We start from the raw sequence: 25014 nt of genomic DNA, 5'->3' as shown, positions 1-25014 counted from the left end.
CTTCTGAGCTTTCTACTCCTGCTATCCTGAATTCTGTTAGGCATGCAACAATGTTACTGCCTAGGAAAACGAGGGTTGGAAAATCACTAGTATGAGTGTGTAAAAAGATCTAGGATGATGATTACATCCTGTTATAATTTATAAGCCTCGACATAGATGAATCAAGATTTTGGGTGTGTTGTGTGGGATGAATCAAACCCTGGTGTGTACCATAGGATGATTTTGCTTCGAAATGAGTATAAATGAGCGTTACATCAAACCACATGAAAAGAAATAGTTTGACCTCACTCACAATCAATTGGTTTTCAAATGAAATGGCTAAGCCCACCATCGTATGATAATAAATAGTATTAGAGACTTGTCATAGGTGTAAGAACAGTATGTTGGGGGGCACATTGTTAGGTATGTAACAATGCTACTCTTTAGGATAATTAGGCCCCGTTATAGCCGTCAAGATAAGTCAAGCCCTAATGCGTTTTATGAACTGGGTCAAGTCTCAGTACATACATCTTATGGTTAAGCTTCAAATTATGTAATATTAAAGGATAACTAGTTTGATCTCATTGACAAACAATTGAACCCAATTCTAAATTTTGTTTCACCAAATATTTAAGGCAGTAGGGTTATCCACTTGCATAATCCATTGGAATGATGGCGACTCCAATCTTCTATGATCATAACAGTCCGCAAATCTACCACTTGTGGACAGCATTGCTCCACACAAGTAGAGGGCCATCACGCCTTCCACCTCTTGATTGCACTCCTCCATCTAACAAGCCTTCCAAGTTCCAAACCAAGTGTTTCCATGTCATATAACTATATTTTTTCAATTTAACTATTCTACAAGCTTAGGTGCTCAGGTGGGTTGATCCAACTTCTAAGCTGAATTTCAAATGTAATATATGGGTGAATCCAAAAACTAGTCTTGACCCCTCATACACAGACAAATGTGGATGGCTAGATCATGCTCATGACCGACCTTCCATACTCCTATCCAAAGGATTCTCACTAGATTCCAAGCCCCATACACACTTGTCACTAAACTATACCTTACTTCCACACAACAGACACAACAAATACATTATTATACAGCTTTGGGAAGTCAAAATTGGCGGTTGCAGCATCATTAGCTTAAGGGGCTTGTATAATATGGTTTCATTCAATTTAGTCTAAGATATGAACCCTTACATAAATTCAGTTTGTATGATGGGTTTCCCTCAACTGAGAAACCCAAAACCCACATATGCCATATTAGAAACTCATTGCTGATAGCAAAACAATCAGGCCCCGTTTCCTGGAAAATGGGAAAAACAGAAAGCAAGAGAGAAAATTCAGAATGCCATTAATGGAAACCGCGGATTTTAACTTCAAGACTAGAAGCCGTTGAAAACAAGTAAAAAAGGACAAATGCTCTAAAGGTAGCCTTGGACTTTGGGTCACTTTATTTGCTGCATGGTTGGCTTCCATTTCCAAGATTTCACCACCCCACCCGCCTTTAATCGCGGGTGAAAAAATAAAAATAATAATAATTTATATTTTAATTAATTTATTTAAATTTAATATAATGTAAAATAAATATCATAGAATTTTCCCTTTATTAATTTAAAATTTTTTTAAAATGTTACTACATATATAAGATGATTGGTACATTACTAACATTTTGTTTGTCCATGAATAATAAGTTGGGTGATGGACTTATTTTAAGTCAGACGTCATTAAGAGGAGCAGTTGTGAATCTTGTGAGCAACCCACCAAAATTAGTAGGCAGGCCATGAAGGGGTCAAGAACTGCCCCCATTTATTTTGCAACTGTCCTGCACTCCTAGTGGACTCATGTTAAAATCAAATTTTCAACATGCAATCACAAAAGAACAAAATGATTTAAGAGTACGGGGGTGTGAGTTTAAGACTAAAATGACTTGAAAAAAAGGGGGAAAGCAAATGGGAATAAATGGACAGCCATGCACCTGCTACTTTGCAGCTGTAACATCTGAACGGGTCAATTTTCTTGATGAGGACAATGGGTGTCACGGAGGAGGAAGAAGAAGACCACAAGGTAAAGGCAAATAATGGGTCCAAAACCAAGGCAAAGCCATCCCAAAACGTCGTCGTTTGGCACATGGGTGTCTCTTCTGTACTACCATCAAGGTCAGGTATGCCCTTCTGGCTATGTTCGAGAGTCAGAGAATGATATTCCATGGTCCCTACATTCCACAGTTTCACAGCCCACCCTTCAATTGACCTTTGCTCCTCCCCCATCTCCCAATCATTCTTTCCATTGAAAGTACTAACTAAAAAGACATTAATGTCAAGGTTTTCATCAAACACTCCTCTGAAAACAATGGCCCCTGGAACCCAAAATTGTAATTTTCTTTTCTATATTTTTGAATTAAATTTATATAAAAATTATGAAATATACAAGTACATGGATACAAAAAAACAAGGGGGGCTTAGAATGAAAGACTCCAAAGAGTCGGGTGGAAACCAAACAGGTGTCTAGCTCATACTCTCTCACCCGGCCTGTGCTGACCAGAAAAGACCTCCCCTACTTTCCCGAACGGTACCGCCCTTCTTTAATTCACCCATGGCCCACTCTACAACCAACGCTTTGATCCTTCTCGACGCCTTCAAAGTTCAAACCACACGGTCACACACCTCTCTCTGTATATATACATGTTTTCCCAGCCAAAACTCTCAACACCCATCTCCCAGATCTCCAGCATCCACCTTTATTCTCCAAGAATCCTACTCCCAACCCTCTTTCACACGCTTTCTGATCATGGGTAGGCTGATTCTGGTCTGCTTGTTGCTGGCTGAGATCCTGGTGGTGCAAGCCCTGGCTGGTGGTTCTGGGGTGGACCCACTTGGGTCAGTGGTTAGAGTGGCGGATCAGCCCTCTCCGGGCGGCGGAGGAGAATCGCTGGAGGTGGCTGAAGCTCCGGCAAATAGGCGGTTGGGGAAGCACCATGTTGATAGATCCATTGCTGGCGGAGGTGTGATCATTGGGGGACTTGCAACGGCTATTTTTGCTGCTGTCTTCTGCTACATACGCATCACCAGAAGAAGACCAGAGGGTGAACATTAAGCTTTCCTCTTACTTCTTAGCGGTGACTTCATCCATGGAGTTTCTGAGATTTTCTTGTACGAGGGAAAGTGATTTTTGATACGGACATGAGAAATTAGTCTAGGTTTATTATTTTTTTTCTTAAATATTTTTGTGAATAATAGTTAAAATTCATACACATCTTATTCTTTTTAAGGGTCTATGATGTTCAACATTTCTGCATTTGGTCTGTCTGTTGGCTTTCCTTCATCTCCATGAACCCTTTAATAATTAAAAAAAAAAAAAAAAACCGAAATTATATAACTTGAGAACATTTAATCAATCTAACATCACATATTTGATGAAAAATTTTATCAAAAATTTCGCTCATTAGTTTTCCCATTTTCTGTTGATGGGTTTGGAAGTAATTTGATATGGGAAATTTAAGAAATTATTTTTATTAAAAATTTTAATATATTTGATAAATCATTAAATATTATTATAACTTGAGGTTAGTGTTCATTTTTTATCAACAACGTTACATTACAAATATTGTCATTTTTAAAAAATTTAACTTACCATAATAATCTTTCTTGTTATAAAAAATTCATAATTAAATATAGAGATTTTTTTTAATTAAAATTTGAGGAAGCACCTACCTACTCCCCCACCGTATTTGTGTGGATTAAAACGTCCTAATTTTATTTTTGGAAGCGATAAAAAATAAATATAAAAATTATAAAAATTAAAATACAAAAAATATATGAAATTTATAATAATTCATTTAGAATTATATTCACTTGTAATCATAATAGAATTTTATTATAATAAAAAAAAATACAAATGAATCTAAAATGTCGAACCTTTTAAATTTTTTTATTATAATAATTAGACTATACACATCTTGACTGTATTTTTGTTGAAAAGAAAAGCTTAAAAAATAATTGTTTAATATAAGCGTGCCAACAACCCAAAAAATTAACGGTATTTTTTTGAGAAGAAAAGTTTAAAAAATAATTGTTTAATATAAGAATGCCAACAACCCAAAAAATAAAAAATGAAAGAAAAAAGTTGTGAAAATTTTCCAAGGAGGTGGGAAAATATAATAATGTTCGTTAAAGGCTCTAGGCGGTGCCTCTACACTGCTGCCACCGCCTACCAAACGGCTCATATCTCCACACTTTATTTATTTATTATTATTATTATTATTTAAATAAAATAAAATAAATTTAAAATAACGTAAATATAATTTATTAATTTTAAATTTATTTTTATTATTTTTCTTTTGCCTTACCCATTTTTTCTCACATTTTTTTCATGGCTTAATTTTTGAATGTGGACATGAGCATGGTGATGCCCTGGTCAAAAAAGAAAAAAGTGGACTCGAACCTAATCTGAATGATTCATGGCATGGAGCCCAACTGCAAAATTTGTTTTCCCACCTTGTCGACTGAACTTATAAACATGGAGACTCATTTTGACTTTGTAGGCTGCTGGCTTGAGAATAAAATTTGATTATAATATTAAAATTTATATATTATTTAAAAATCAAAATTTTATTTAAAAAAAAAAAGCATAAAATTAGTTTTAAATCATAAATTTATTTTAAAATTAGAAATTTATTTAAACATTTTCAAAAACTTATTTAAAATCATAATTTTTTCAATTTTCTTCAATCTAAATTAAAATCACAAATTTTGAAAATCACAAAGTTTAAAAAATAACAAATGTAAAATAAAATAAATAATGATAGAAAAAAACTAATAAAGTAAATAAAATATAAAAATGTAAAAAAAAATCTCAAAATGAGAGCGAAAGATTGCTGGAAAATGGAGGAAATAATAAAGTAAATAAAAATAAAAATGCAAAAAAAAAGAATCAAAATGGGAGTGAAAGAGTCAAAGACTAATATAAGCTGGAAAAAGAGGATGAAGCAGCGGTGACAAAGGCAACAGCTGGGGGTGGAGCAGCGGAAATAACAACAGCTAAGAGAGAGGAGAAGATGAGAGAAGGAGGAGGGTGGGGGCGGGGGGAGTCGTCGACATGTAACCCTCAGCGTTGGGCTTGTGGAAGAGCTGGGAAGGAGCAGCGGCGATAGCAACTGGGAATGGGGAAGTGCGCAGTGGCGGGATCTAGGAGGGGAGGGAAGAAGAAAGGGAAGGGGTTGGGTTTTGAAACGTTCCGTTCATTAAAAATCATCCGGGTCAATGGGTTTATCGGTCCGACCGCTGGTTTCAACGGTTTGAGCCCCGTTCAAAAGCTGATCGGCTCAAGAGGTCAGACTGGACCGGAATGGTGGCTGGGTGACCCGGTCCCATTTTTAAAACGTTCAGTTTTCACATGAGTAAATGATTCATGACTCTAGTGTCTCACTCTATAATCTATATACTTTTTATTTTATAAGAATTCTTAAAATTTTATATTAAAAATAACGGTTTTAAAAAAAATTAAGGTGGAATAAAATTTTTACTCCCTCAAATTTAAATTTTTTTTAAATAATTTTTAAAAATATAGAATAAATTCATTTTTTTTTACAAGATGTACTACTTTTGTGTTGAAGTCTTTTAATTTAAAAATATAAAATGAAAAACATATTAAAATGGATACGAAATATTATGTTAAAGGGTATGGAAAAGTAAATTTTCAATACTATATTTAAAAAATAAAAATTTGTCACCACTCACAAACTTCTATATATAAAATAATATCGTACATTAAAATATGTTTGACATTATTTTTACTTAGAGTGCTTTTTAATGAAAGTGTTTTCTCTAAAAATATTTAGGAGAATCTCATAAAACATTATAAGTGATTTTATAATATTATTAAAGTGTGTTTGATAATGATTCGAGTAAGTGTTTTTAATTTTTCTAACATTTGAAAAGTTTTATCTTTTAAGTATCAGAAATATTAAAAATACTTTTTAAAATTATTGTCAAATATACTTCAAGTAAATTTTTAGATTTTTTAAAAATGTTTTCTAAAATTTATTAAATATCTAATTTTTTTTTTTCAAAAACACTTTTTATATTAAAAACGTTTCTTAGAATTATTATGAAACATACTCTTTAGTCATAACCCACAAGATTTGTATATATATATATATTTTTTTGGCTTAAAAATGCAAAGGGATTCATTGTACCACCATTAATAATAATAGTAAATCAAATATTATACTAATAAGAAAAAGGAAAAGAATTATTGAAAGTCTGCAGAGATGTGCTCTTTTAAGAGAATGGACAAAAGTTGATTGCACCATAGGTTGCATCATTATTGGACTTAATGGGCCTTTCTGGAGGCCCATCCCACCCAGCTAGAAAACTTGCTGGGGTGAGAGGAATATTCTCAGTGCGGCCCTTGGGCCCACTTGGGCTTGGTTCACATTTCTGATGGGGGGACTTCTTAATGCTTGGAAGTATTTCCCTTGACAAAAATTGCCCATTGACAAAGTTTAATAATCATTTTTAAAAATTTAGAGTAACAATTCAAGTAATTCTTGAACTGCTCACAAAAAAATCTGTGCAGAGTGATGGGGAGGTCTTGCTCTCACTGGTGGCATGCACCAGTCTACTTCACCATCTCCATAGCCCTAGCTTTCATAGCAATCTCCACACCTCTGCATTCCAATCTCAAGAATGCAGCATCTCCGCCACCCTCTAATTCCATCACCCACCACCTCTTATCCAATGCCTCCCGAGCTCTCCGGCGATCAGGCTTCACCGTCATCGCCACTCTTCTTCAGGTCTCCCCTGAACTATTCCTTTCTTCTCATGAATATTTCACCATCTTTGCCATCAAAGACTCCGCCATCTCCAACTTCTCCCTCCCTCCATGGCTCATGAAACACCTCTTTCACTACCATACCTCTCCTTCCAAGCTCTCTATGCACGACCTCTTGGAGAAACCCTCAGGAAGCTGCCTCTCGACGCTTCTGCAACACAAGAAACTCTCAATCACCAAGACTGATGCGACCCAGAGGTCGGTGGAGATCAACCATGTCTTGGTGTCTCATCCTGATGTCTTTCTTGGAGGACCTATCTCAGTTCATGGCGTTCTTGGGCCATTCTCTCCATTGAATCCCCAAGATTTCCAAGAATCTCAATGGGGTTCTATCCAAACACCCATCTGTGGTTCCAACTCCAGCGTTGTGGAGTCCAGGAACTTGGTGGAGTGGCCTAAGATCATCAGAATGCTGAGCTCAAACGGCTTCGTCTCTTTCGCAGTTGGACTACACACTGTTCTTGGTGGGGTTGCTCAAGATTTCACAAGCTTGAGCTCTGTCACCATCTTTGCCCCTCCAGACTTGGCTCTGTCAGCTTCTCCTTCGCCATTGCTGGACAGAATTGTGAGGTTTCACATACTTCCTCGGAGGCTTTCGTACATCGAACTCGCTTCATTGCCCCAGAAAGCAAAGATTGGAACTCTTCTCCCTGATCGTGATCTTGAGGTTACTGGAAGAGTGAAGAACTCTTCTCAAGTGTTGGTCATCAATGGAGTAGACATAGTGGCACCTGATGTTTTCTCATCCAAGAAGTTCATCATCCATGTAATTTCTCGAGCTTTCAAGCTAGCTGAGCTTCCCAATGCCTTCTGATTTAGTACGTATAGGTGCTGGTAATGGCGATTTCTGATTTCCATCCAGTTCAATTCATCTTTTATAGTTTTAAATTCAAAGAAAAATTGGTTCTACAGTTCCCTAATGAGGTTGTTCTCTTCATATTTGTCCATGTACACAAATGAAGCTTCTATGTGAATAAAAATTCCCATTTTTTTAATCAAGATAAAGAAATAGTTCGCTATATATTATAAAATCTCTTTATTCATTTTACTTTGATGGAGCCTTGTGAAAAGATATCACAAGAACAATGATGCTATGTTCTTTGTTTGGAGCCATTTTTTTAAAACAATTTTATGCTTTTCAAAAAAAAAAACATAAAAAACATGTTTGACTATAAAACATTATTTTTTACTTTTTGTTTTTAAAAATAAAAAATAAAGTGTTTTCAGATAACATTTTTTTATTGTTTGTGTTTTTTATTTTATCTCGAGAAGTGTTTTAGGAAATAATAATACAAATATATAAACTAATTAAAAATAAAATATTAAATATAAAAATTATTTTTAAAATATATTTAAAAATATTAAAAAATATATAAAATAATAAATAAAAATAATTTATTAATTTTTTCTTTCCTCTTTATTTTCTTTCTCATTCATTTTTCTTGATACTTGAATGTTTCCAAAACATAACCCATATGTTTTAAAGCTTGTAAAACGGATCTAAGGATGTTGGATTAACATTTTTCAAAGAGTGATTGATAAACCTAAAATTGAAGAAATTCTATAATTATTATTTTTCATTTTTTTTAAAAGATTATTTTTGAAAAACTTGTGTTTTGATGGGGGCATTTGGGAAATATATTATTTTCGGAACCCAACTTTATAAAATATGAGAACCAGATTTTAATATGGAAAGTAATATTGCTTTCATGCACTATGAGTCGACTCCATTTTTTGTGCCAAGATTGCCCTTCGGGTCTCCATTACCAATAAAAAAAATAGGTTATAGTGGTGGCGGCGACAATGACCTTGGTTTTAGAGGTGGAAGTCACTAGAACTGGAGATGTGAAGAAGTTGTAACAATAATGGTGGGTTATATTGCGATTGAGGGGAAGTTGACGATGATTAATGGCGACAGTGGTTGGTGCTCACCCTGTGCGACGATTGCATGGTGGCTCCACTTCAGCTCTCTCTTTTTCAATGGAAAAACCTAGAAAACAAAGAAGATGACGAAGGAAGAGGAGAAATCGTAAAAATGAGCCAGGAAACCTCTTCAAATTTCAATTGATGTTGACATGGAGGCTTGGAAGAAAAATCCAGAGGTGTCAAGGCTGTCACAGCTCCACATCAGTCCATCGCCTCCGCTACCACTGTAACCTATTTTTCTTATCAGTAATAGAAACCCAGAGGGCAATCTTGGTACAAAAAATGGAGCCGACTCAGAGCGTATGAAAGTCATATTACTTTTCATATTAAAATCTGATTCTCATATTTTATAAATTTAGGTTTTGAAAACCATATTTTTTTGGGAATGGCCAACACAAGTTTCCATCATTTTTCATATAATGTTGGTTTAATATTATATTATTACGCATATATAGTCATGGATGAATTTTGGGATGTAATTTCCACGATCCTCAGGTCTCCTCTGTTCTCGACAATGGCAGAGATCCACCAAATCTCCTTCTAGATAATCACAGAGAAGCCCAACAATGGAGAGACACGTACAGACTCTACTCAACAAGCTCTCTGTCGTCTGCATTACTATCGCTACAATCATCTTCCTCTTCCTCATCCTCCAGACCCCTCAGACCTGCATACCCACCACCACCCACCCGCGCGTCCGCCTCCTCCGCTTCCCCAAATCCTCCTGCGACTCCTCTCGCCGCGACTACGTCCCAATCTCCAAGAAAAACGAGCGCCTATGGTCCACCCGAGATTGGACGAAGAAGGTCAATTCCTATGCCCAATTCTTCCGGAGTCTTCGAGATCAGCGGCTGTTGTCCAATCACAGCAAGGTCCTCTGCGTCTCCGCCGGAGCCGGCCACGAGGTGGCCGCGGTGTCGGAAGTGGGTGCCAGGGACGTCACGGGGGTGGAGCTGGTGGAGTCGCCCCCGCTGGTGAGCCGTGCCGATCCGCATAACTTGCCCTTTTTTGATGGGGCTTTTGATTTGGTGTTCAGTGCCCACCTGGACGAGGCTTTGTTTCCGGCGAGGTTCGTGGCGGAGATGGAGAGGACCGTTCGGGTTCGTGGGGTTTGTGTGGTGGTTGTGGAGGAGTGCGGCGGTGATGAGATGAGGGGGATTTTGAGGATGTTTAAGCATTCGGTGTTCGTGAGTGCCAAGAATGTCACCTTGATTGGATTGAGAATGACACAGATTATAATGAGAAATAGAAATTCTTCTTGAATTGTGGTAACCCTTTTCTTTTATCGAGGTCTTGATTTGATTTCTTGTTGCTGTAGATTTGTGTGTATTGGTATGCATTGTTGGTTTTTCCAGGGCATTGTAGCTGAATCCATTGAAAGTTTTAGTTTAAATGTGCTGAAGAATTCAAGAACATTTTTGGGGTTGAATGCAGTGAAGCTGAATCAATGCGAGTAGATGAATGGGAAATTGTGTAGAAAATGAGTTCTATAACATTTGAGTATGAATCCATTGGAACTGACTGAAAGTGTTGGTTTAGAAATGTGTTGAGGCCCTTTATTCATCTCATATTTTCAGTGATGTTCTTAGACGAGCCATGAATCTAACTAGAACTGATTCCATCTGTTGTTGCTCTGAATGTTGAAAATCATGGTATTGAAGATGAACTGATAAGTTTTAGTTTAGAATATCTTCAATCCAATCAAGTTGAATTGCTGCAAGTCAATAATCTTTGTAATTTGAGAATTTGTTTTAAGGATGAAGCTATGAGAGTTGAATCAATTGAGTATTACCTTAGATATATGTGAAGGCCTGCTATTCATCTCGTCCTTGCAGTTTCGCTCTTTAAATGAGCCACGAATCCATTTATTTAGCTACCGAGTTTAAGAGTCTGGACCCGAGTTCTTTCCACATCCAGAGTTGATGTTTCGGTTTTGTTCAACCTCTAAGAACAAAAGAGCTTCACCAGTCACAGTGAATGGCTTTCTGGTTGGGGCTTCACACACAATTTTGGTCCAGAAAACTGGAGGATTGTTGCCTGGTAGGTCCTATCATGCTATGTGGAAAGCATGACAAACTTGCTGGTTCATGGGTGAAATTCTTTTATAGGATTTTGAAAATTCAATGAGGGTCTCTTGTTAACCTTTGGTATATCAGTCAAAAGTTTCATCCTGCATTTGTGAGATTGAGTTCATATGCATACATAGCATGAAATGGATCATGAAATTTTGTCTCATGATAGAACTTCGATGTGGGCATATTAGTTCAGAAATGTGTTAGGGAACTCAGCAATTGCTGGATCATCTGGAGTCTCTTTGTTCATTGAAGCCTTGGACCAGTGCCTTCCTTGGTTGAACTTTGAATTGTATAGGCATGCTCAATGGAAAGAGGATCTTGTTGCTCTACTCACTGAACCTGAGTTTCCAGGTCTTGGCTCCTGATACTCAGTCATGATATTCAGCTTGTATACGAGCAAGCTTTCTGCCCTCGTTTTCTGCTGGTTCTGTAGAAACAAAACATGTACTTGGAGAAGGCTTTTAGAGAGTGATTTCATTTCTATGTGCTGAAACCATTTCTGTCTGATGTAAGGGAAGTCCAGAAAGATTTATAGTCCTCAGAATCTAGCCTCAGTAGTGGCAGATTAGGTAATTTTGAATGAATCTCATATTCTTCTAGAGAAGCTTCTTTGTAAGCTAATTTCGAAAAATGTAACAAGGGTACGAAGAATATGATTAATATATAAAAAATGTGATTAAGATATAACCAATATTGATTAAGGTACACAAACCTGATCGTGGGCTCGGATTGTATATTTGATATAAAGACCAATTTTGAAATTAATAATTTTCAATTTTTCTTTCATAAATATTATCAAAGATATGTGATAAGGTGCTATAACAATTTCCCTTTCAAGTAAAATGTTACATTAGGGAATTAGTTACCATTTATTTTAATATAATAATTAAAATAAATTTTTTCTTCTCTCCTTTCACTTTCTTTCTTTCTTCTTTTCTTTTTTTTTTTCTTAAAAGTTTTTAACATTTTTTTTTAATTTTTGTTGAATAAAAATAATTTTATTTTATTTTATTATTTTCCCTCTTTTTTTTAATACGATTGAAAATAATAAAAAAATGAAAATTTATTTTAATAATTTTAAAAAATAATAATAAATAAATATAAAACGAGGGAATGAATTTGGATATTGTCATATTAAATAAAAATAATTTAATTTATTGTTTTACTAAATTGTATTTCTATTTTAATTATTTCTATCCCAATATTACCTTCTCAGACTCTTCCCTATTAAAATTAATTTCTCTCCAACCCAATAATTTAAGAAACCCTAATCTATTTTGATATGAGAGGGAGATATGTATCTGAAACTCTCTCTCTCCAGAACAAACCTCAACTCTTCTCTCTTCTTTCTGAATTTCTTTCCTCCCAGAATTCGACCGTTGGGCCTTCCAACGGCCACAGCTTCTGAATTTCCCGCTACCCTTTTCAAATTTCTCAATTTCTATTCTTCTCTGCCTCTCCCTCTAGACCACTCTGATTACATCCCTTATTCTGGGTTTGATTTCGATTCGTTCTTCTCATCGTTACTCGATCATTCAGTCCACAAGAGGCATTTGAATCAAATCCATGCACAGTTGGTGGTGTCTGGACTTGTGGAGAGTGGCTTCTTGGTGACTAAATTTGTGAATGCGAGCTGGAACATTGGGGAAATTGGCTATGCGCGTAAGGTGTTCGATGAATTTCCTGAACCAAGTGTGTTTCTGTGGAATGCCATCATCCGGGGCTATTCTAGCCACAATTTGTTTGGTGATGCGATTGAAATGTATTCAAGAATGCAAGCTTCGGGGGTGAGTCCAGATGGGTTTACTCTTCCTTGTGTGCTTAAGGCTTGCAGTGGCGTGCCGGTGCTTGAAGTGGGTAAAAGAGTGCATGGTCAGATATTTAGACTCGGGTTTGAATCCGATGTGTTTGTGCAGAATGGTCTTGTCGCGTTGTATGCCAAGTGTGGTAGAGTCGAGCAAGCCAGGATTGTGTTTGAGGGGTTGGATGATAGGAATATTGTTTCATGGACTTCGATTATTTCAGGGTATGGACAGAACGGCCTGCCAATGGAAGCTTTGAGAATTTTCGGGCAAATGAGACAACGGAATGTGAAACCAGATTGGATTGCTCTTGTGAGCGTTCTCAGGGCCTATACTGATGTAGAGGACTTGGAACAAGGCAAATCCATCCATGGCTGCGTGGTTAAAATGGGTCTTGAATTTGAACCAGATTTGCTCATTTCCCTTACAGCCATGTATGCTAAATGTGGACAAGTGATGGTTGCCAGGTCCTTTTTTGATCAAATGGAGATACCGAATGTGATGATGTGGAATGCCATGATTTCTGGTTATGCAAAGAATGGTTATACTAATGAAGCAGTAGGACTCTTCCAGGAGATGATTTCCAAGAACATCAGAACTGATTCTATCACTGTGCGTTCGGCTATTTTAGCTTGTGCGCAGGTGGGATCACTTGAATTAGCGAAATGGATGGGAGACTACATCAATAAAACGGAGTATAGAAATGATGTTTTTGTCAATACAGCACTTATTGACATGTTTGCAAAGTGTGGAAGTGTAGATTTGGCTCGTGAGGTATTTGATCAAACACTGGATAAAGATGTTGTGGTTTGGAGTGCTATGATTGTAGGATATGGATTGCATGGGCGGGGCCGAGAGGCCATTGATCTTTTTTACGCAATGAAGCAAGCTGGGGTGCGCCCCAATGATGTCACCTTTGTTGGGCTTCTAACAGCATGCAATCACTCAGGCCTTGTAGAAGAGGGATGGGAGTTTTTTCACAACATGAAAGATTACGGAATTGAGGCTCGCCACCAGCATTATGCTTGTGTGGTTGATCTTCTTGGCCGATCAGGGCATTTGAATGAAGCCTATGATTTTATCACGACCATGCCAATTGAACCAGGTGTATCAGTATGGGGAGCACTCTTGGGCGCATGCAAGATCTATCGCCATGTGACATTAGGAGAATATGCTGCAGAACAGCTTTTCTCACTAGACCCTTTCAACACAGGCCATTATGTGCAGTTGTCAAATCTCTATGCTTCATCTCGCTTGTGGGATAGTGTTGCCAAGGTTCGCATACTGGTGAGGGAGAAAGGACTGAGCAAGGACCTGGGGTATAGCTTGATTGAGATCAACGGAAAGCTTCAGGCATTTCGGGTTGGAGACAAGTCACACCCAAGATTTAAAGATATCTTTGAAGAGCTTGAAAGCCTGGAGAGGAGGTTGAAGGAGGCTGGCTTCATCCCACACATAGAGTCTGTTCTTCATGACTTGAACCAAGAAGAGAAGGAAGAAACTCTCTGCAACCACAGTGAAAGGCTAGCAATCGCCTACGGGCTTATCAGTACTGCACCTGGAACTACACTCAGGATAACGAAGAATCTCCGGGCATGCATAAACTGTCATTCAGCAACCAAACTGATATCAAAGCTTGTGAATAGAGAGATAGTTGTTAGGGATGCAAATCGGTTTCACCATTTCAAGAATGGAGTTTGTTCTTGTAGAGATTACTGGTGAAAAAAAAAAATGTGGATAGCTCTTCAAATTCCAACTCTCTTGCTTTAAGTAAGAATTTTGGCATGAAATCAATATTTTCTTGAGGCATATTCAGAAAATTACAGGCGAGGTGAGTGACCATTCTTAATGTCACAAGATTTTCCTTTTGTACCATAACTTTAATAAACCTAAGGCTCCATGCTTTCCCCTTGGTAATTGTGTTTTTTTTTTTTTTCTTTTTTAATTTGAAGTTAAAATCATAATTTTAATAACATTGGAATAACTTTTTATACGGGTTTAAGTAAAAAAATTTTATACAAACTTTTTTTTTATGTTATAAACTCTTTTAACAAATTAATCAAATAGTTATATTAGTTAATATTAAATTTAGAAAAAAGTTTTGGCCATGAAATTATTTTTGAAAATAGTTTTTTTTTTCATTAAAAGAAAAAATAATTTTCCACCTCCGAAATAACCTAGACAAATTTTTTATAACAAATAGTTTTTTGAGAATTTGTTCTCTAAACAAATAGTTTTTTAAGAATCAGATTTAAGTGTTTTCATTTGTTTCTGTAAAATGTTATAATAATTGAAAATATAAAAAATATTTTGAAAAATTTTGCATTTGTCATATTTAAGTTGTCAAATAGACTTTTATTCTTACAAGTAATTGACAATCGATCTGGTCTTGACGGTTCATATTTCAATTTTCATTGTGAATAAATCAAGTTAAATTGTAACTTATATATTTAGCTAATAGATAAAACATTAATATAAAAAAAAAATTATTATCAAAATATGGAAATTTTGTAATATTTAAAAAATATATATTTACATGTAATGATACCCATTTAAAATTATAACATAATTAGAATAATGTATATAGCAAATTTGCTACATATAGTAAAACACTAAGCACATTGACAAGTATATATACATTGTAAATTAATGATTGATTATTCATTTTAATACTAAATTATAGTAAAATGTACCCATTTCTTCTTAATATTCATGAAAGAGAAGAAATATAAATGAAATCAATAGAATGCTTTCTTTAAATCATAGAAAGTTCTAAATGAGAAATTAGATTAATATAGAAAATACAAATGTGAAAAAAAAGAGTAAGGAAAATACTTTAGAATATTGTATATATTTTACCAAAAAATAAATTAGGATGAAAATGATTTAAAACCATTTGTATTTTCAAATTCTCATCTCTTTAATTACATAAGAAAAAAAAATGAAAAAAAAAATTTAGAAAAACATACAGAAGAAATTATCAAATTTAAATAATTTGCATATTTCTTTTTTTTTTTTTTCTTTTTTCTTTTTTTTTTCCTTCAAATCTTTTAAGATTAAATTGAAGAAGTTTTGTGAAAATCCCAAAAATAAAATTTTAGAATTAATATATTAAAGTATATATTACAATTTATATCAAAAATCAAAAAGAAAAAAACAAGATATATAGAAAAAAAATTCAGGATATATACTGATCATTGAACATTTCAAACCCTAATCCAAACTTTCTCTCTTCATCACAACAGAGATAGGAGGAAGATACAGAAAAACCCAAAAAGGAAAAGGGGAAAAATAAAAATCCATGGAGACCAGATCTTCAAAGAGAAAGAGACTTCTGCAAGCCCAATCTGAATCCCATACAGCCATTGATCGAATTACTCATCTCCCAGATGCCGTTCTCCACCAAATTCTTCTCCTCCTCCCCATCAAAACCATTGCCCAAACCAGCGTGTTGTCCAAACGGTGGAGGCTTCTCTGGTCATCTTTTCCTGATCTGGACTTCACCACCCTCAACCCACATTGCATGTCCTGCTATTATTTCGATTCCTGCGGCGGCCGAAGCTCGGTTTCTCCCAACCCTAACACTCTGGACTGCATCAGCCAGACTCTAGCGGCCCGCCAGAGAGGCTCAGACATAAGGGTTCTACGCTTCCGGGCACATCTAGGGTTTTCGAGGTTGAATGGTCTGATCCGTAGTGCAATAAGGCATAACGTTCAAGACCTTGATATCGACGTTTGCACCGACGATTACTTCAATCTCCCCCGCTGCGTCGTGATGAGCGAATCCTTGAAGGCTTTATCATTGAAGTTTCGTCCTCCTGGTTTTAGGCTGCCACCTTCGATGGTAATGAAAGGTGGTTTTCAATCTCTGCAGACTTTATCTCTTTCCCATATGGTCTTCTACAAGAAGCATTATCTTCTTGACTTGTTCGCGGGTTCTGCATTTCCAGTCCTCAGGAAACTGACTCTGGACAGTTGCCGTGGAATAAAGTTTCTTGATGTTGGCTGCCGAGTCCTCCAAGATTTAACAGTAGAGAATTGTTTTCAGCTCCATGGATTGACTGTATCAGGTCCAAGATTGGAGAGGTTGAGGGTGGTGAGTTGCTTTGAATCTTCTAGTGAGAAGAGTTGGGTGAAGATTATAGCGCCCAGACTTAGGGTTATGCACTGGGAACACAACGCCATTACTGAGACAAGTTGTCTAGAGAATTTAGCTTCAATGGAAGAGGCCTTTATCGGGTTCTTTGCGCTTGATGAGGACACAAGAGCAGAGAAGTATAAGAGCGTGTCAAATATTCTCTCTGGCCTCTCTCATGCTCATTGTTTAACCCTCCAAAGCCAATGCATTCAGGTATTTTTATCATTCCAAGCATTTATACTAAAAATATTTTGATGGATTTGCTATGTTTTTATGAAGCATAGAATGAAGTTAAAGAGAAGGTCATGCATGGAGGAGAAAGGAAAAGTGGAGATTAATTACTTAAATATTGATAGGGGTCATCTTTTTAAAGACAGTTCCTAAATATTAGAGCCATGGAAAATTCAATGCCTACTCTTGAAGGTTTTCAAGTTCCCAAGTTATTTTTACTTCCATTTTCCACAATTAATTGCTTCCTATTCTCCCCACCAAATAATAAGTTCCTGATTGGCTACTATTTTTTAAAATAATTTTCTTTCATTGAGAGAGAAAAAAAAAAGGAAGGAAAATAAGCTTGAAAATTAAAAAACAGAAACAGTTTTATATTTTTAAAAATAAAAATATAAAAAATATAATAGTTTTTAGAGAACATTTTTAGTTGTTTTCACTAGTTATCTATGAGTTATTTTGAAAAAAAAAATTGTTATATAAATATGAAGAATGATTAAAAACATTTTTTTTTATATAAAAATTATTTTAAAAACATAATTAAAAATATAAAAATAGGTTCCATAAAACATTAAAGGATAATTTTTAAAAACTATTCTTGGAAAACATTTCCCAAACGGAATCTAAATATCTAAGGCACTCTATTTGCAAAACCTTTAAGCTCCCTCTCTCTTTTCCTTTTCTTTTCCTACCTTGAAATGTAAATAATACTATTGCATAACATAACCTTTGAGAGCAATTTTGAAAAAAGTTCGAAGTGTAGTAGGTTGACCTTGGTTTGGAAATTTAAGAATTTGTTACACCATTTTGATGTCTTAAGAACTTTTTCAAGGTTGTGGAAGAAATTTACAATATAATATTGTGATAAAAAGGTTTTGCATGATTTGTTGAGTCAAAATATCCTTTTTCCAAGTTCTATAAAAAGTGTTCTACAATTTGGTAATTTCATTGACAAAATTATTGTCTAATCTTAAGAGATATGCATATGCTAACAATATGCAAGTCTTTTTCCATAGATTTTACAAGTTGGTCCATATCTTATGAAATTTATTTTATAATCATGATTCTGCTTTCAAAGTCAAATTCAACTATAGATCATAGCATTTTTCTTGTAGAGAGTTGAAACCACACACTAGGGAATTTTAATTTCTTGGGCAATGTATATCAGTGGACTTTTTCTTCAACTCCTTATCTCAATAGTCTCAAGAGAGGACCAACCTCTTGGGGTTTCTTTAAATAGTATGAAACACACAAGAATATTTCTGTTGCTGCATATTCTATAGGATTATCATTATTCTACCATTGCTCTACGGCCTTATGGTTCTAAGAACCTCATCTGTTGTTGCAGATTCTATCAAACAATCATTATTCCACCATTTCTCTACATCCCTTTCACAACCTGAAAACAATGAAGTTGCATACTGTACTTGACAAAAATAACATCAGAGGATTACTGTGCCTATTCAGGAGCTCACCAACACTCCACACTCTCATTCTCAAGATAATTACTCATTTCAAGGCTGAAAAGACAAAGGTTAATTCTCATAACACATTGATTTTTCCTTTAATTCTTTGGCCTATTTTGATGTATGTGCACTCTCGATCACTGAGTTATATAGAATGAAGTTTTCGGGTCATTGATTTTGAGCATTTGCCACTCCAGGCATGGAATAAAGCGCTGTGGGATCACATGTCCAGCTCTGAGCAGGAACAGTACTGGGAATCTCGATCACAAACTTTCAAGTCCTTCCTGCAACACCTCAAGGTAGTAAGGATGGAAGGGTTGGTAGAAAGTGAGAATGAGATTGGTTTGATCAAGTTTCTGCTCAAGCATGGAATGGCCTTGCAAGAGATGATTCTGTGCTCAGGACACTCCAATTCCAGGGACCCGGTTCGGCGTCATGAGATTCGGTCACAGATGATGGGATTCTCTTGGGCTTCTTCGAACGCTAAACTTGCATTTCATTGAGTCTTTCTTCTACACATTCCCGGAGTTTTGAGCTACTTTTTAGTACTGTAAATTATGCCCTTGAATGCAGGTAATAAGATATTTGAAATCAGTGAGTGAATAAAATCCTTGACTCATTCTCAGATTATTCCCAACTTGAACCGAAGTTTCTGCCACTCCTAAAAGTCTCCCAATCTCCTATTTCTAGTCAATTTTTTCCTGCCAAAATGTCACTTTTAACTGTTTGTTGTGTTTCTTCAAGGAAGACAAACAGTATAAAGTTTATGATCAAATTCTTTCAGTGTAATTGACTCTTCACTTTGAACAGCTAGGTACTGTTAGTTTGGTAAGATTAGTTTCAAAAAGGGCTGCTTGAGTTTATTTCTTTGCCTCCCATTATAAAAAGCGATAAAGGTGTGTACTACATACATAGAATCATATGGATGGAACAGAGAAAAGCAGGCATTTCAACAAAAGGAAACGACTGTTTTTGTACATATTAAACGAATTAAGAAGCAAATGACAAGATGGGATAACAAAAGAGAGAGAGAGAGAGAGAGGAAGGGAGGGGGAGTGGGGGAGAGATTAACTCACACTCTAAGATGAGCTTGATTCAGCTTTAGGTGCACCATTGCTTATGCCCTGCAACCCATTTCGGGCATTTGGGGCTGAAGTAGTTTGAGACAACCCTTGAATTCAGAAGCTCGATAATAGGGGCATATTTCACACAACGGGGGGTCTTGTACTGGTTTATTGATGCACCCTGGCTGAGGGCATAGTCCATGAGCTTGTCAAATGTTCCACCCTCAACTATCCTTATTTCCAGAGGCCCAATAGATTTATCCGAGGCTCGGCCTTGGCGGTACACACTGTTGAGTGATTCTTCCATGATAAGACAGCAGTCCTCAAAAACCGAAGGTGGAATAGGGGTTGCACCACTGAGGCCAATCTCCCAGTACAGTACGTAGTGGCCAGGGATGGTTGACGTGTCTGCATAGCTTGTGTATTCTGTGACAGATGCATCAAATTGAAGAAGATGGTCAGCAGCATTCTTCACAGCATTTTGCAGCTCAAATTCATCGGTTTTATCAGAATCAATGCTAAGAGCCACATTTTTTCTGCAGATAAATTTGAATTGGGGCGCCTTGTTCTTGAATCCAGCTACACAAAGTATATCTCCAACCCGATATCGATAGAGACCTGCAATATTTTTTAAACAAATAAAGCATATATAAATTCATGCTCATCACCATCAATAATGTTATAATGCATTGAATCTTACCAGCATATGTGGTGACGACAAGCTCATATTCTTGTCCTAGTTTTACATCAACAAGATCAACCAATTCCTGATGTTCCTTCTCATTGAGGGGAGCTGATTCAGAAACGTTTGTAAATCCATTTTTCCTATTCACCGGCAAGAACTCAAAATAGGCCATGGTGGGAATGAGGGTGTAAGAAACTTCACTTGGCTTACAAAGAGGATTAAGGTTCAGGCCGAAGTAACATTCGGAAGAAGCATACATTGTACAAACAAGGGGGAGACCGTTGCTGTAGTAATCGAGAGTAGGGATGTATTGAGACATTGTTCCGGTGACTATAACATCTATGTACTTAGTATTAGGCCATAACCTAGTTATGATCCCTTCCCATGACTCCCTTCTACACTCAGCCTCAATAAAGTCTGCGAGCTCAGGATTCGGTTTCAAAATCCTCTTGACAGCCTCTCTCACAGACGGGTCATTTATTTGGGAGTCTAGAGTTCCAGCCCGAATATCCTTACAAAGAAGAACCCAGTGCTTTTCCAGGAAGCGGACGGCCCGGATGAAGCCGGAGGCAAACACTGCACCAACCCGAAGAACTTCCTTGTTTTGACACAGCCCACAAAGCAATTGAGAGTACATGCTCTGGTAGGAATCCGGACACAGAATGGTCTCGTTGGGACTCGTATAGTTGGTGTAAGGATCGTAAGGCCTGTCCCTGAAATATGAACTCTTGTAGTAGCTTGTGAGCACTGGGCGAGCCATTAGTCCTCCAGGAGTCTTAGCTTCCGATTTTACAAACAAAAAATACATCCCTTTCCCTTCGTCCAACCCGGGAACAGACTGGTTCATCACAGGCATCAGCAGGCTATACAGCAAAGACCTCCTCCCGAGCTCCTCTTCAATGGTGGGCATCAGTTTTCTCTCTCCGCCAGAAGTTCCAGAACTGCACCCACACATCAAAACAACTCACAATTCCAAAACACAGAACTCAAAACGGATCAAATTTCAATTCTGAAAGAAGTAAGCCACACACACTCACCTGGTCAGAAACTCGGAAATAGGCTTTGAGCAGAGAATTGGCGACATATCGCCGTTGGCGATACGTTCAATATCCGGTAACATATCCTCATATGTGACAACAGGCACGATTTTCTTAAATGTATCGGCGTCTACACGCCCGTTAAGGCCATGGCGCTGCAAGTACTCAACATTAGAGTTCCTGGTAATGATTTCAGAGAGGACCTGCATTTGAACTTCTTTGGCATTCATGGTAACATCTTCGATGAATTCAAGAGCTCTGATGTTCTTATCATCAAGGATGCCGCCCTCCACACCCAACCCAGCACCATTGCCGCGGTTCTTCGGAGCTTCAGGCATGGTTTTCAGTATAATATATGAAGAAAGAACACAGGGTTATACTGGGTTTTGTAGCAAAGAGTATCCAAACTGATGCATATATATAGGAGAAGTCAGCTCAATCAAACAGTGATGCGTGAAGGGTAAAATCACAAATTCGGTGGGTGAAGTGGTTGAATTTTGACTTTTCGGCGTCCACTTGCTGATGTATACTTTCACGAATATATGGCGGGTATGTCTCAAAAAATCGTGAAGATATCAAGGGTGTTCATCAAAATACCAACAGCCGCCTGCCTGCGTAATTCGGTTGAAAGGTTTTGCTTGTGTTTCACTATACATTCCCCCACAGCCGACCAATTTCTCACGATACCTTATTATTTTTTCTAAATAATTCCAAGTCTTATATTATATAGTGCTTTGAAATTTTTTATGATGGGGTGTGAAAGCAGAAATATTAACAAAATATAACTTTAATTTTTTCAAAGTCAACAAATCTAAAACGTACGAAAAGTAAAACTTTATTATATCTACACAAAATTTGTCAATTTTAGATTTAATATTTTATTTATTTATTTTTGGAAATAATAAAGTATTCTTCTTTTACGCAATCTAAGTCAAACATATCATTCAATTCCAAGAAATGTTCTCATTAACCCTTATTAAGGATAAAATGATCCTATTTAGGGAAAAAAAATTCAAAAAATGAAATCATTTTTTTCTTTGCCTTGTATCATTTTTGTTAATGTTAAAGCTGAGATTGATTGGTTGTAGTGGTACTATCAAGGTTATTGGTCTCATTTTCTTTGGGATATCTCGTAGGGATATATAAAGTAAAGAATGAAAATATCATCCCAACATCATGATGCATCCCACATCCATCTCCATGATGGGTCACAATCATATGTCCAAAAGACAAGTCAATAAGGGTAATGCTGCTATAGTACCAATACTTTTGAGTATGATGTCAAAAAATTTAGCTCAACCACATTTTATCATATATTTAAATACGTCGTGTATTTTACTTAGATCTTATTTATTTATACTTTGATTATATAATTCATAAAGATCACTATTTAATATGCTACCAAGTTAATATCATTTTCATTTTATCTTTTATGTTATTATTTAAATAAAATCACTTAAAATCCTTTAAAATCACTTGAGTTTGGATCATATGGGTTAAAACCCTAATATCCGATCTCATATAAACTTGAAAAAAATTAAATAAATAAATCAATAATAAGGTTTAAATGATGAATTTTAGAAAATAAAAACTTTGACATTATGTTAAAATAAACCTAATATGAAAAACTAAACCACTAGCAAAACCAATATATGCTCAAAGGGGGCAATTGTCCTCCCCGAAAAGGTATCAATATTTAAAAGAAGAAAAAAGGCTTAACGATTAAGTCAAATTTACATTTTTATATCATGTTGTCCCTTCTATAATGAATTTTTCCCATTTTCTCCCTTGTTCTACATTTATGGCTCCGCCAATGAGCTAAACTATGAGGTCTAAAAACTACTATATATATACATTCATAAACTCTCCCTGTATCTCTTGATATTTAAGGTCTCAATTATGAGCAGAGGTGGCCACCTCTTAATGGCAAATGTTATCTATGTCAAAGGAGACACACAACACACAGAGCGCATGTTAATATTCTAGTGTTGTGAAGAGGATACGGGGGGGGGGGGGGGGGGGGGGGGCGCAGAATTTTATCAGTGTTTGATAAATTTAGGTGAAGTAGGAAGCTATCAATGTCCAAAAGATTGATTCATGCCTAACTAAAATTTTCTAGCGCTGTTAAGACTTTTCATATCCAAACAAAATCAGTATCAGGTCCTCTTGAATTGACAAAATTTGATTGAAAAATAAGCAGCCAGACCCACAAATGACTTTAAGAAGTTACATATCAACACACTTTCCTCTAATTAAGACGTTGAAGATCAGTCAACAAGCAGTGTAGTGCGTCACTCATGGCTGACAAAAATGGCTGATTCTCAGTTTGTTACAGTTCAGAGAATGAAAAAGAAAGAGAGAAAATATGTGCCCTTATTGTGAAGGAAGATGGCAGTATCTGCGAAGACAAATAATTGACATCCATGAAATCTATATCTAAGAAATCAATATGCACGAGGGAGGAAGTTTGTTGAGCACAGGAGGAAATGACAGTGACCTCATGCTTGCTGCAAAACTCCAGTGATGTATCAGCCATTAAGACATGGTCCTACAGCGAAATTGGCGCCGGCTGTCTCATCTCCACTTGTCCAGTCCCTTTCAGTTTCGGTTTAGCCACGTGTCCCACACCTCTTCATTGTCTCCCCTCTTCCCTAGCCTTGCTTATGTTCCTCAAGGGTCAACATAATAAAGAAAGGTTAGTTTCTGATAAGCATGAGGAAAAGAAAGACAAAACGTAAAAGGAGGTTACTTAGGCAGAGGAAATGCAAGGGATACCTTGTGCTTGGTGAGAACGGGATGTAGTGTTTGGAGGTTCAAGGAATGTTCATGTGGGATTGTGTTTTGATGGTTTATATGGGAGGCATTGAGAGGTGCGTATACATTTACATTTGACTGTCGCACAGGGATTTTTCGCCCCTCAAGACAGCTATTTGTCGTATTTTACACATCAAGGTCTCATGTTTATGCCATTAACTAGAGGTTTACTAACTTGGGGTGAGGAGTTCTTCTAAAAGGAGTCGGTATCCTTATTCCTTCCTTGTGTAGCGGGTCTTAAAACTAATAGAAATGAACATGTTACAAAGACTAGGGAAGGAGTGATAGATTCCAACTTCATCACAAAGACTCAGCTGCATAACATGTTACAAAATATAACCAAATAGAATTGACCAATATTTGTACCCTTTATAGGCTAAAAGATATTTGCTTCATGTCCATTGGTTCTCAGAGGCTTGAATCCCTACAACTTTTAGTTTTCAGTCTGAGATCATATGCATGATGCCTAACCAAGATGTAAATGATAAATACTTTCATGCGTTATCGGTCTCTAGCATATCTTATATATCAGCAGTATAAAAATCCACTAGTGGCGCCTTCCAACTAGAGATATGTAGGCTACTATAGATGCACAATTATAATTATTGCTCTACTATTATCACAAGAACTACTAAGGACCTGCCATTATTTCTGCCTCAAATGGTGCGGAATTATCAATGTCAACTACACAGCTTGTCGGCCAAGCAATTGTCCAACCAATATTCTTTTTAATACCAATTCCTCATGTAATATAGAAATCATTTTGTTGGTTTTTCCGATGTTGCGGCCCACTGCAATAGAAGCCATCAGTTCAACAAGCATTAACATAATACAAATTCAACAAATCACTTTTATGGTCCCTAATTTCCAGTCAATAGCTTGGAGAATGTGCAGTTTAAAAGTACTAACAAGCACAGATTTCTTTAGTTTGTAAAGGTTGCATGATCACCTGGGCAG

At 36.4% G+C, this 25014-nt stretch overlaps 5 protein-coding genes across 5 annotated transcripts; 4 read left to right on the top strand and 1 right to left on the bottom strand.

The window, feature by feature from the left end:
- The first annotated feature begins 6571 nt into the window (after positions 1-6571).
- Positions 6572-7746, top strand: LOC117926026 (fasciclin-like arabinogalactan protein 21). The gene has a single exon (XM_034845118.1). The coding sequence runs from the start codon at positions 6572-6574 to the stop codon at positions 7634-7636; it is 1065 nt and encodes a 354-aa protein (XP_034701009.1). The 3' UTR covers positions 7637-7746.
- Positions 7747-9314: 1568 nt separating this feature from the next.
- LOC117926025 lies at positions 9315-10205 on the top strand. The gene is made up of 2 exons (XM_034845116.1): positions 9315-9935; positions 10104-10205. The coding sequence occupies exons 1-2, from the start codon at positions 9315-9317 to the stop codon at positions 10203-10205; spliced, it is 723 nt and encodes a 240-aa protein (XP_034701007.1).
- Positions 10206-12039: 1834 nt separating this feature from the next.
- LOC117926273 (pentatricopeptide repeat-containing protein At3g12770) lies at positions 12040-14542 on the top strand. Its single transcript, XM_034845359.1, has one exon. It carries the CDS (start codon positions 12119-12121, stop codon positions 14345-14347), a length of 2229 nt encoding a protein of 742 aa, XP_034701250.1. The 5' UTR covers positions 12040-12118; the 3' UTR covers positions 14348-14542.
- Positions 14543-15842: 1300 nt separating this feature from the next.
- LOC117927251 (putative F-box/FBD/LRR-repeat protein At4g03220) lies at positions 15843-19100 on the top strand. Its single transcript, XM_034846704.1, has 3 exons — positions 15843-16976; positions 18340-18525; positions 18655-19100. The coding sequence occupies exons 1-3, from the start codon at positions 15927-15929 to the stop codon at positions 18958-18960; spliced, it is 1542 nt and encodes a 513-aa protein (XP_034702595.1). The 5' UTR covers positions 15843-15926; the 3' UTR covers positions 18961-19100.
- A 279-nt stretch (positions 19101-19379) lies between these two features.
- On the bottom strand, positions 19380-21609 carry LOC117926451 (indole-3-acetic acid-amido synthetase GH3.6-like). Its single transcript, XM_034845546.1, has 3 exons — positions 21244-21609; positions 20222-21147; positions 19380-20139 (listed from the first exon to the last, which is right to left on the bottom strand). Exons 1-3 carry the CDS (start codon positions 21579-21581, stop codon positions 19559-19561), a joined length of 1845 nt encoding a protein of 614 aa, XP_034701437.1. The 5' UTR covers positions 21582-21609; the 3' UTR covers positions 19380-19558.
- Positions 21610-25014: the final 3405 nt, after the last annotated feature.

Source organism: Vitis riparia, chromosome 12 (assembly GCF_004353265.1).
Source record: "Vitis riparia cultivar Riparia Gloire de Montpellier isolate 1030 chromosome 12, EGFV_Vit.rip_1.0, whole genome shotgun sequence".
Taxonomy (NCBI): Eukaryota; Viridiplantae; Streptophyta; class Magnoliopsida; order Vitales; family Vitaceae; genus Vitis; species Vitis riparia.
The sequence above is the reverse complement of the archived record's forward strand: the minus strand, read 5'-3'. Positions and strand labels throughout refer to the sequence as shown.